This window comes from Pseudopodoces humilis, chromosome 1, assembly GCF_049639895.1.
Source record: "Pseudopodoces humilis isolate 2021_Gansu_Grassland_sample_001 chromosome 1, ASM4963989v1, whole genome shotgun sequence".
Taxonomy (NCBI): domain Eukaryota; kingdom Metazoa; phylum Chordata; class Aves; order Passeriformes; family Paridae; genus Pseudopodoces; species Pseudopodoces humilis.
The window spans coordinates 19,270,914-19,284,120 of NC_142200.1; the positions used below are offsets into that span (position 1 = coordinate 19,270,914).

At 36.5% G+C, this 13,207-nt stretch overlaps 1 protein-coding gene across 31 annotated transcripts in view; it reads right to left on the minus strand.

The window, feature by feature from the left end:
• Positions 1-13,207, minus strand: part of RIMS2 (regulating synaptic membrane exocytosis 2) — a 446,037-nt gene that overhangs the window by 70,165 nt on the left and 362,665 nt on the right. For 18 of the 31 annotated variants that reach the window (XM_088059427.1, XM_088059422.1, XM_088059375.1 and 15 more), the window contains one exon: positions 1,896-2,068. In XM_088059427.1, the coding sequence (XP_087915553.1) occupies positions 1,896-2,068 (173 nt within the window). Of the gene's footprint in view, positions 1-707; positions 945-1,895; positions 2,069-13,207 lie in introns of those variants that run through there. The other 13 variants (XM_088059321.1, XM_088059313.1, XM_088059340.1 and 10 more) reach the window with 3 other exon arrangements.

Genomic DNA, 13,207 nt, shown 5'->3' on the forward strand with positions numbered 1-13,207 from the left:
CATTCTTGTGTGACTGAGAATGGGTTCAAGAATATTAATCAAATCTGAAACTAATTTTTTCTAATGAACAAAGAGTATTGTTGTATTTCTCTCAATGTGACATACATGGATTTTGCAATACAAAATGTCAAACATTTACATTGTTTTAAGGATTTGTGTCAAAACGTATAATTCTAGACTGTTATCTGATAAAACCAGAGTCAATTGTGCTGCAATGTTTCTGAATACAACATAGCAGCTGAAGTGCATGACCCTTCCACAATACAGCAATTCTTTACAGTTATTCATATGGAACAAAAAAAATATTTTTGATGATTTTGATATTGCTGAGTTTTCACTCAACAAAACATTTTTCCATGAAATAATAATTCAAGTAGGAAATATAACAATGCTTGCAATTTTACTGTTTATTACAGTCAAACCCAAACTTTAGCCTAAACTAATTTAAAAAATAATATGCTGCAGTTGTATGCATATTAATGAGTCAAGTTGGTGTGCTGCTTCACTTGGTATGCAGAACAAGTTCATTGAAGCTGAGAATGAAACTTGATTAAATATGAAAGCATGATGACTGAAAGCAAAAACAAACAAAAAAAGAGCTGTAGAGAGCATAGGCAATAAGCAAGCAAAGGGAATATAAAGGGAAGACAAGTAGGGTACTCATACAGGAGAAAGAATCGATCTATATAAACGGAAATACATTTTACCTGTCATCCTCTTTCCCTTCCTCAGCTTGGTCTTCTTGAGCTTTTTCATCATGCCCTGATTCTTTGATTTCCTCCTTATCACAGTTCTCTGTCACCTCTTGCCCTTCCCCTTTTTCATTAATTTCTTGCTCTTTTGCTTTTTCCTCCTCCTCCTCTTTTTCTTCCTCCTCAGGAAATACTTCATCTTGTTCATCCCCTTCCACCCCTCCCTCTTTTTTCCCCTCTATATCTCTTGTCCTTCTCAAGTCAACAAAAATTGGAAAAGGCATGCAAAAAGAAAAAAGAAAATAATAAATTAAAGTTAAGGTCATGGAGAAGAACATGCATGAAGAAAAGAAGTGCAAAAGAAATGAAATAAAAACTAAAGGATAGAAGCAGACATAATGAAAGTCATGCTGGCTAGGAGTCCAGCCTACACTACAGAGCCTTGGAACATTTTCGTAGTAAGTCCCTATTCAAATAAAACTTTCATGGCAATACCTCACATTTAGAAAGAAATGTATGACAGAAACAATGTTGTCCTAGCAATGTTCATATAAGCAGATGTTTAACTTCTGAAAATGCTTTCTTTTAAGAGGATAATTATTTGAGAATTACTATAGCTGATGGAGGTGGGTTACACCTTCTAGAAAAATTATCTTTCATTTGTGCACCAAATGAAAGCCAAAGCTCCTCTGACTGCACACAGGGTGCAGGTAAAGAAAATGCAGCGTTTTGGTCATAGATACACAATGTACAACTTGTTGAAGAGCAGCTCAATGATTGTACACCTACAGTTAAATTGGACTAGTGTAAGTATTAAATAAATTGAATTGATCTATGTTAAAAATAAATCATCTATAAAAGTTCAGCATTCTATTTAAAAGAACAATCAGATGCCTTTGCTGGCATAAATTTCCAAGTTAAACTGTCTTTTCAGCCATATTAAGTATATTTTACAAAATGGTTGTCATAAAGTGTGTCCCCAATGCTTGCTGACAGCATGTTTGTTATTTCAGTGAATGTTAGGTAATCCAAGATGACAAAACTTGGCTAAAAACAAATTCCATGAAGACTTCAAAAAGCATTAGATAAAAAAGACATTTATGCCATTCTAGGCAAAATGCTAATGTCAAATAGAAATGTTGGTAAGGGTTCCATTACTAAAATCACACAGCTACAGCTGACACTGTAGTTCATCATGCTCACCTTATTTTCTTGTTTCCCCTCGGACGCTCTGACTGGACAGACATGTAGCTGGTGCTGCTGAAACGGGAAGCGCTGCTGGTGCGGGACACGGCCGAGACATCGCTGACATCGCTGTCCGAGGACTTATTGGAAACATTGTCCGAGCCTCGGTGAGGGTCCCGCCCTGACCGATACTGCAAGAGGAAAGGGACAAAGATATTGTGTTGTGACATGCTACCACATATCAGCTATGGACCTGGTCCCTCCTGCCATCTAAACTGCTTTTGTCACCGCACTGCCTGAACTTTTAAAATGAAGTTTTTCCCTGATACAGAATAGAAGTTATGTCTTGGTTTCTATTATTTCTATTTTACTCTGCTTTTCTATCCCAGTTAACTTAGCTCTGCAGTTTCAACTTGTACACAATTTCCAGCATGTCCAAAAGTTTCACAAAGCTTAGAAAAGACATCTAAATCCTCATAGAATATTCTTACCACAACTGTTTCACCAGTACAGAAAGAAAAGCAGAGAGATTAGTGACTTGCCTGATTACTGAGCTCATGAAAGATTAAACAGGAGACAGAATGTGCTGCATGCTATCTATAAAGTATATGTCTCTTTTGGGGCCTTGCCTGTTTACAAGAACTTCTAACTGACAAATGTTAATTTTTTCCCCCATGTAAACAGATAGATAAGATTATCAAATCAAAAGACAAAGCAATGTTGCAGCTGTGCAAACAAACCTGCATCTTGCTGAACTGCTGGCCTGGAAGTCTGAAAAGATGGGTCTGGACTAGAGGTAATTTGTAGGGAAAATGTGCATGTGCCTCAGAAACTAAAAGATTACAAAGGTATTTGAGCTTGTTAGCGGTAATATCAAACATGGCTGGTGATCAGCAGTAAGGCTATATGACATGGACAGTATCATGCAGCAGTAGTCAGGTTAGATCTGAACAAAATACGATGGCTATTTGTTTTTGTTACAAATTAGCACTAAATTCATGTTAAATCTGTGCCACTCTGCATGGCACTGTATGCAAATATAATAAATAGCAGAAAGATATTTTTCCTTCTCTTCATATACAGGCATTTCTCTGTATACAGAAATCTGATGGGCTGCTACAGGTAATCTTTTCAGGAAAATAGTACTTCAAGGTGAATTGTCAATGATCACCAGGTGATTGTTTGGAAATGAGATGGTACAGAATGATACAAAGAGCAGCACAGACAGGACTAAAAGGAAACAGTGGGAAAAATAATCGGCCTAACACATCAGTGGCTTGTTGAGCTCTTGGGGATAGCAACATTGTACTCAGCCACGTGAAGAAAATAATTCATCATGTAAAATGGCAGACCTGTGTAGCACTGCAGAAGAGAAGAGTGTCCAGGTTTAGCCATTAAATTGGTCCCTTTTTTATAGTTTTAGAATAACTGTCTTTCATGAACTATATAGATAATTTCTTTCTGTTCTCTTACAAGGAAAGTTACACTGAGAAATATTCTGAAATACTGTGCAGTATCTAAATGGGATTTCAGATTTATATAAATAAGATTTCAAAAAAGCATTTCAGTGCCTTTCCTCAGAAAGTATTTTATACTTAGAAATCGTAAGTTATTTTGCTCATTTTAAAACGGAAATTAACAAGAAAAAATGCTCATGCAAGTTAGACCACACATCTGCTGCAGAGAGTGACCAATCATAGCCATAAGTCCACAGTTACAAAAATGGTTGCACATTCTACACCAATCTTTATCATTCTTCCTGATCTGTACTAATTTACATACTTGTGTCCATCAACAACCATTCAAGTGCCTCCCAGCCTTTAAATGTGAAAGTGAACTTAGACACCCAAAAACTCAGAGTACCTCTGTGATAATAATGTTCAAAAGTTTTAAATATTTACTGACTGGTTCTATTGATGCCATTAATGTTTTTGCTTGATGAAGAAGACAGTGCATATTATTACTTATATATCCAATTGGGAATGTAAAATCAATGATTAAACAGCTGTCCTGATCATCAGCGATAATGGAACATTATACCAGAATAAAAGGAGTGTCCTTTTCAGAAACTCCTTTTAAAAGAGCAACTACTTAGTTTTTACCTTCAACAAATAAAAAATAATTATGCCTAGAAAAATGTGTATATTTTGTAAAAAAACCCAACATTATTGTGTTTGATTTTTTTTTAGTCAATGCAATTGACTAAAATTGTAATAATCTAGTGATATATACTGAAGACTGAGAATTGTTTGGGCAAGAAAAGCAACTTAAAAGTAAATAATTTTAGAAACATAATGTGAAAAAATAATCTAAATATATAAAATCATTATCTTGTCTCTTTTTTCTCAGTAGTACATAAACATATTTCCCATCAAATGCTTTTTGTTGGGACAGATGTCACTGAAATATTATTTGACTGTTACAGCTTCAGGATGTTTTAAGATTAAAATTGGGAAAGTTAATTGATCCTTTCATTAAATCTGAGTGTCTTAATATACAATATTTTTTAAAGGTTTTGTTTATACCTTGTCTGAGTTACAGTGCCAGCATCTGCTAGCTGCCTACCAAGGAAACATCTAGTATATAAAATTAAATTGTCTTTCTTGCTGGACAAAGTTCAGACACCTCATATTCACCCATTAACTGCTCCTAATTACCCTTTATTCTGCTGCTGAGGTGTACTTTTAACCTTATATCTGACTTAATTTTCTTTAGGAAATGGATTACAGTAGTGTATTGCACATTAGTGTTCCCGTAACTCCAGCACAGAAGAGCAAAGGAACATTATTTCTTGTCTGACAGAAGCCATGTGGCACTTTAGTTTTGCATTTGTTTCTTAAACTGCAATTCTATACAAGGCAGCTTTTGAAGTGCTCCTTTGCTGTCTGCCTCAAGAGTAAAATGGCATTTCCATTGTGCAAATATTGATTTTTTCAAAAGTATTTGTTTCTTCCATGTCATATACTCCAACTGTAAAACGCAACCATTTTTTCAGTTTTGTGCTATTGTTTTTTCAGTTATTGTGTGGTTAAAGTTGTCCCAAAGCATCCCATCTTCATATATTTCACATCCTTCCTTCCTTTCTTCCTCCAAATTTCACTTTCTTTTTTTCTAAATGTCACCCACTGAATGACAAGACCAACTATTGAACTGAAAAAGTAAGTTTTAACTAAGCACTGTTCCCCCATTATATCTGAAAAACAGATACCATTTCCCATCCCTCTCCAGTGCTATCCCTACATCCTGTGCTGTAGGATTTGCACCATCTGACTGCACATTGACAGGGAACTGCAGCCCCCATGGCTGGATCAGCACGGCCACTGAGTTACATCATCAGCTCCTGCAACTGCCCTGTGCGCTCCAATATCCCTCAGCAGAAAACATGAGTACAAGGCCACTAAAGAGCATCACAGCTCCTCTGGGCTGAACAATTAGGTGTCCAGGGTGTGGTGAAATGTACCTGCACACTATAAAGATCAACTAAAAGGTTCCTTTTAGATTCTATTTTTTTTTCTTTTTTAAATACCAGCCATGACAGTAGGAAAATTCTCTCCTGACTTTCCCCAGGCTGGAAATACAGGCCTCTTTTGTTGGAACACGACTAAATTCTCATTTCCACCCCAATAAAGATTCATATAATAAAGGCAACATTCTGGACTTTATGACCCATTAAGCAGTCAACCCAAGCTCTTCAAGCTGTTTTAAAAATGGGAAGTCTGCTGAAAGCAGAGAGATTGATTAAAAGTTGTTTTTGTAATTTTAAGAGTAAGATGGTTTTGTCCTGTTTTGCAGTGTTGAAGAATGAGAATAATTTCATTATTACAGTTTCTATCAAACAAGTATTCCAAAATTTCTAAAAGCATTTTTATCTGTGTTAGTAGAATAATCAGCTGGAGAGCCTAACAAAAGGACAGTTAAGGGTTAGTGCCTATGCCTTTTAACTTCAAGAGATTACTGGCCTTTAGTGACAAATTTGTGATTATTAAAGCTGAAAAAAACCCAACCTACTCTGTTTCCTAGTACAACAACGTCTGCAAAAGTTTTGACCTCTTTGTGAACCACCAGTAAATAGCTGACAAGACACATAGAGCTGCAACTCATCTGACATTGATGCTCTTATTTCTGAAAAGAAACTGGGTGGAACTTCTAGTTCAAAAGGAGTTTTAAAGTGTTTCATGTTGCTTTACTCTATTGTTACCAGTCTTCCATCTTGGACTATTCAGTCATGCATCTGTCCAGGCAATTGACATTGTCAGTGATTTCTAAACGTCTTTCTATTTTATTATCTTTTCTTTTTTTATAGTCTACTCATCAGGTTTTATTTGCTAGCATTTACATAGGGACATACAAATCTGGTCAATGTTTTTAGTGATCAAAATGTTGGGAAGATGTTTCAGACAATTGTCTATTGTGCTACTACCAGAAGATTAAAGAACCATTCTGGACTATTTCAATAGTTCTTTGACTCACTAACAAAAGCTCTCAAGCAGCCAGAGCACAGCAGTTTGAAATGTTCTATACCTCTTGGTGTGGATTCACAACTTCTAAAGGCATTGCAAATTTTAGCTATTGCCACACATCATTTGAATGAATGTTACTGGATGGTTTGATTCCTTCTAAAACTTTTGTTCATGGCTGCCTAATGAAGTCTGCCATTAAAAATAAAGCCACTTACTAATAATTACAACAATAAGATTAGATTTATATAAAACAAAAAAAAATCAGAGGTTTTTATAAAATACCACGTACAAATGAGTACATACAATGTATGTTTATCTTTAGCTTGCATACACACAAACTCAAGATGAAGACTATGATTCATCTGCCCTTTTATATATTTTATACATAGCCAGCTCAATAATCTGTATTTACATTGTCACTCCTGTCAAGATCCATCAAAACAATCGAGGTACAGCCAGCCAGGCCTGCCTTTGCCAGTTTTGCTTTAGCTATCACATGGCACACAGCTCTCCCTCAGCAGATTAATTCTTGCACTGCTCTTGTGTTAGGTATATAATGAAATCCACAGTTGCCTTGGGCTTCTCAATATGGAGCTGCAGCCAGTCTACCTTAGACTCATTCTTGGCTGCTGATCCTGTCTTCTGCACAGTAGTCCTGGATTCTATCCTATCTTCCTCCTTTTTATTCCTAATTCCTGGATCCTCCTACATTTTTAACCCTGTAATTTTCACTTGATGAGTCAGTCACATTGGCATTGTTCCAACTGTTCTCACTTCAGCCAGTTGTTGCTTTGTATTCAGCACCTTTTGAACTCCTGAGCCTGGCCCTGTGCACCTCTACTGGCATTCTTGCCTTGCTCCAACATAAAGGAGAGAGCTTTATGGTGCTGTTACTTCTGAGCGGTACAGTGCCTGGACCAGTAAATCTTGCTGCATGTACAGTGTTTCTCTATCCATTCATCCATCAATCCCATTCCTTATGCAATAACTTTTTTCCCTCAGTATTCAAAACATTGCAATCCACTTCTACCTTGAATAAAAAGAACTGATTGTAATCTGATTTGCAAAACCTACCTTCTAAACCATCCAAATTTCCAATAAATTTAGGCCACCAATTAAAACATCAATAAAAGGAAACATTCATATTTCTATTGAACATGTGAAAAAAACTTTCTTCAAAAGTTTTCACATCATTCCCTTTGTAGTGTCGTGTCATCTCTTTATCTGTTTAACTAACCAGTACTCACATATGCAGTCTTATAAAGGAGTTCCTAAAACCTGATTTAACTATGGAACTAATCGATGCTGCACATAGCATCCTACCACAAAATTAGGGAAGGAAAACAACAATGGAAATGATAGAGTCTGCAGTGGGCCTTGGCAGGACAGAAGGGCAGCCTTGGTTGTACTGATGAGCACAAAGAGACTAAGAGGAGAGATTATGACCCTCTATTCAGCAGTCATTAGCCTGCATCTAGAATATTGTAAGCAGTTTTGAGACCCAAAGTGAAACACTGACATTGATAAATTAGATTAAGTTTATTGGAAGGCCATCAAGCTGGCTGGGGGAGCTGGGCTCGTTCTGACTGGAGCAGTGATGGCTATGGGAGCATCTAACAGCAGCTCATCAGATCATACAGGGGAGAGCATCAAAAAGACAGAGCCAAGCAATTCACAGCAGCTCTGACTGGTATAAGTAGGCACATTTTTACCATAGGTACAGTGGAGTAATGGATCAAGTTACCCAGAGAAGCTGTGCAGTTTTCATCCTTGAATGTTTGCAAGACCTGACCAGCTAAAGCCCTGAGGAACCTGTACTAATGTCACGCTGAGCTTGCTTTGGACTCCTGCTAAGGGCTGGACTAGACAGCTCTTGAGGTCCTCTCCAACACAAATTACTCTGTCATCCTATGGGTCAGGGTGACCCAAGAGTTGAAGCTGAAACTGCAAGGGCAGAAGGAATACAGAAGAAACCAATGTACCTGTGCCTAGGGACAACTGGAAATCTAGAGGGAAGTAGTCCAGAGGCAAGCCAAATCAAAAGACAAAAAGTCATCAGCTTCACATATGTTGGCATATGGTATAACTTTTAAAAGAACTTTCAAAGTGCACAATGTTATATAAATACAGGAGAGCAGTAGAAAATATTCTGGCATTACTTTAAGAGAACTTACAGATCCTGTAAATATTTGTTGAAGTAGGAAGCAGTAAGACAGCTCTTTAAGTGAGCTTAAAAATTAGCTTGTCAACAAGTTTGTCTTCCTACAAAAAAATATGTTCCTGTAATAATTTTCAAACATCAAGTAGCTTTTTCTCTCATGGGTTTTTCCATATAATATCACTCTTGGAATATCAAGGCAACCTCTAATTTCAAATGCACTAATAACTGTTCTGAAATCAAGCTGTAATTGATGCAGAATTAATTCACATTCTTTCATCTAGTCTAGGGAACTAAATGTTATTATTTAATCTTAATTTAAGTCAGTACCAAATTTAAAAAAATCTGAAAGAAGAGAGAACTGCAAACTTTCTGCTGGAATATATAAAGTTACCACATTATTCCAGACTGTTCAAAATCACAGACATTGTTTAAAATAACATCTCTTCTTTGAAAAAAACAGTGGTTGAAAAGCTGTTGTTTAAGATAAAGTAAAAGACAAATAAACCAAGGGAGGAATAATTATAAGCATCACCACAAAAAAAATCCCAAAAGGCAATCTAAGATGTTTTACATATTGGAGTGAAAATATAGGGTTTATGATGGTCAAGCAGATGTCTCCTAATATTTCATCAAAAGCTACCTTAAAATAATTACACATAGAGAAAGCTTCTACATCAAATCATAAACATAATTTAAACAAGATTCTGGGACATGACACCACAGCTACACCACGGACCTCTTTGCTGGTATGCCTCATCTACTACATAATTAGACATCATCTTTAAAAGTGAAGGTAACTGCTTTCTATTATTTACCAAGGTAATTGATACGTTTAGGAGGAGTTTTGACAGCTGGAATAATAAAGTTGATGCTGACAGATTAATTGAGGCAAAAGAGAGACCCAGGTACAGCACATGGCTATGGTGAAACAGCTATAATTGACTATGTAAACTAGAAGGAATTGAAAATCTTATGTGTCCTGTGGATGAACTTCATCTCATTACAAGAGCTGATGCCTTGTATCAAGTTATAAGTGAACCACAGAATGCATTCCCTAACCAGAATATTCCCAACAGTTTTTGATAAAAAGCGAAGATCTTGAAAAAATATGTGACTACATAATATGAAGGTGAATAAATAAGAGCTTCAAAAGAAGAACCATGCAATCATAATTAAGGGCAGGATATCCAACAATCATCCCCCCTTTTCCAATGTGAAAGGAATTCAGGAAAGTATACAAAATGGAAAATAAAACAAAGCTCTTCCAATGATTTCTTTGAAACATTTACTACCCGATTTTCTTTTCATGCTGCCAATGTTCACCAGAGTTTTAACTGCTGTATAAAACAGGGCAAAGTCAGTCACCAAGTTTCACTTTAGAGAAACGGGTCCACAGTCTGGCTATGTGATGGTGGGTAACAAACTCTAATGTACATCTTCTCACATTGCCCAGGGTCTTTTTTGACTGCCACACAATAACTATTTTGTCTTACACAGAAGGAAGAAAATTTATTTAAAATGGACACCAGCAATCCTTTAGCAATCCACAGCACCATGTCAAGACTCCTGAAGATGCATCATCACAGACACAGTTCACTATAAAAAGTCTGGGCTGTTCAGGTCATGGCAGTTGCAAAACACAGGTATCCAGGGAATTCCCAATTTACTGTGCAATTACATTTAACAGTATCTCCAGTACTTTATCTCCTGGTGAACTTCAGCATGTTTGTAGGACAGCCTGGTAAGTCTACACTTACTCAATGGGTCCAGTGATAACTCTGCTTTTTCTACTCCATATTGGTCTTCTAACACTAGTACATCCTATTCACATTGGATAAACCGAATCAAAGTATGTTTCCTGTATTTGTTTCCATTCCTCAAGTGGTTCACATTCCATTTCTGCCACCACTGCGCTCAAAAGTTTTGCACTTCATATAGTCCTGGCATCCGGCTTATTTTTTAAAGAAAGTAACAAGGCAGAGTTTCTGTTTAAAAAAACCTCTTTTGTCTATGATTGTTCTACTTAATTTGGGCATCTTTGAGATGTTACTTTGCATACACAAGCTTGGAAATCAAATATGCAATTTATGCATTTTTTTAATACATTAACCTGAATTTTAAACATCATTTCCATAATTTTTTTCAGTCCTCTGGTCTCATGAAAACAAATACAAATAAAATAAAAAGATGGCAAGGCAACCATCTTTTCTTATTACAGAATTTCTATTTCATTACATTTTATTTCAACCCAAAAGCCTGTTAAGTATTTCAGCATACCTGATGGCTTAAGAACAGAAATATGAACTTCCCCCTTAATCCTACTTTCACTATGTAACATTTAATATGCCTTTCACCAGATTTGTCCTGGGACACAGCACCTTCAGAAGAATTCATGCTGAAGAGAACAGCTGGATTGACACATGGCCATCTGGTGAACTCTTATCCCTGTAAGCAGAAGTGCCTAAGGCCACAATTGTTCAAGAACAGGATATAAATATATCTCTATACATCTATGATTCCACTTTTCAAGTCCTTAAATCCACAGATATCAGAGGATAGCCTGCAAAATCAAGCATGGTTTGAGGGGACATCACATACATTTTTTTCTTAATCTTTTGTTCTCACTGGTTATTAGGATACATCTCGGAAAATCCCTGCACAATAAGAATATATAAGCTCAGCTGGTAACTTTCCTGAAAATTTTCTGCTGATTAATTTCAAGCTAAAGGAGAAACAAATCTGCAAGATACAGATACCACCATTTCCTTATCAACCCATAAACCGGGTAAACTGCTTAGAAAAATTATTTTCCCTAAAACATATTTTCTCTGCAGCTTTACTCTTGTTTTATTGCAACTAGTGAAAAAAAGGCTGCAGGGAGATCCTGACCAAGAAAACTTCTTCTACAGGTCAGAAAAACTGAATTATCTTTTTCTCTCAGTCATTATCCTTGAGGGAGTAATTAGAAAACATTTATTACTTATGTCTCCCATATCTCATTTTAAATACTATGATTTACCTTTGCTTGCGTGTAAGATTAATCTGAGTTGACTTTTACTGAAAAGATGCAACATTTATTAATATTATTTACAATTTCATCTTCACCACAGAAACCCCTTAAACAGTAGGGCAATAGTATGTAACATTTTCAGAAAAGAAAAAATTAAAAAATAATTAACAAATTAAAAAACTGAAACCACAAGAGGAATTTAGTTCATTTTACAAGACAGGTACTTAGATTGGATCTATTCTGAGATCAGAAGTTCTGTAAACATTTTAAACTGCCTCCCTATTGGGTGATAACCAAATCTGCTTCTTTACAGTTCTTGAAACTGAGAGTCAGCCTATTAGCCAGAAGTGAATTTAAGTTATTGTCCCTTACTTACAGAACACTATGCCACAGTGTTTTGAATTTCTTTTATAGAAAATCATATGGTAATTAAAGTCCAGATATTATTAATTATCTCGTAGTTTCAGACTAAACTGCAGAAATATGCAAGTCACCAGAATTGTTTTTTACATGATGTCACTCAAATTTTGAAGAAAAAGATACATCAGAATAATTTTACTGCGATAGAACAAGCAGAACCTCAGACAAAATGTGTTATTTCCTGTTATTATTCACTAACTCCAGACTGTCAGTGAAATCTCTGGTAAAACAATGATTTCCATCTGCAGATGGAGGATAATACTCCTCCTGATAAATTACTAAAGAAAATATTCTGTTCCCCAGTGCTAAACAATACCAGTTCTTGTAAGCAAAGCCTTTAGTTCCCAGAAACAACAGTAAAAAATACCAGAGGTTAGAAAGGACACAGGGGTAATTTCATGTCTTGGTAACATTCTCGTATGAGTTGCTGGAGGCATTGAGGCTTTACTAAAACCTCCCTATGCTGAGACTTCAAGGTCCTTGACCCCACTTTGATTAGCTCCATTGTGCAGAACCACCTTTTTCAGAATAATGGCTGTGTGCTACATCTCCTTAAATCCTTCCTATGAACTACTTGCAGTACAGATGCTTGAAGCCGTGGTTATATTCATGAAAAATAACTGTTTAGGTAGTTAAGGTACTTACTAAAATAAGAATCAAAAATCCACAGAAAAATCTGATAGACACACATAGCATTCTTTCCTGTGTAACAGCTGGCAAAAAGTCCTCAAAATAACAAACCTATTTATTTGGAAAAAATTTGATAAGCTGCTTAAATTTTCACTGATAATTTTGGGGTTGATATCACAGAAAATCAACTTAAGAAAACATTCCCACCACCAAAACATTATTATAGCTGTTACAAATGGTAACAGTAAACTCTGGGCAAATCCTCCCTCTAAGGTGTGCTCAGCTAAGCCACAGGGAGCAGCTCTCCAGGGGTTGTCCCGGGAGCACCTCCTGGAGCTGGGCAGGACAGGAGGGGTGTGAGGCAAGGGGCAGCCAGCATTCCTGCCTCCAAATCTGGCAGTGCTCTGTCCCTTTTGAGCCACGCTCTGTGAAGCAGACAAAGGTCCTGCTTCTTCAGCTTGGGGAAGGGAAGGCTCCAGGGAGACTTAGAGAAGCCTTCAGTAAAGAAAACCAGAGAAGGATTTTCTACAAGAGCCTGTAGTGAAAGAATTAGGAAGAAATTCTTTACTGTGAGGGTGTTGAGGCACTGGAAAAGGTTGCCCAGAGAAATTGTGGATGCCCCATCCATGGAAGTGATCAAGACACAGCT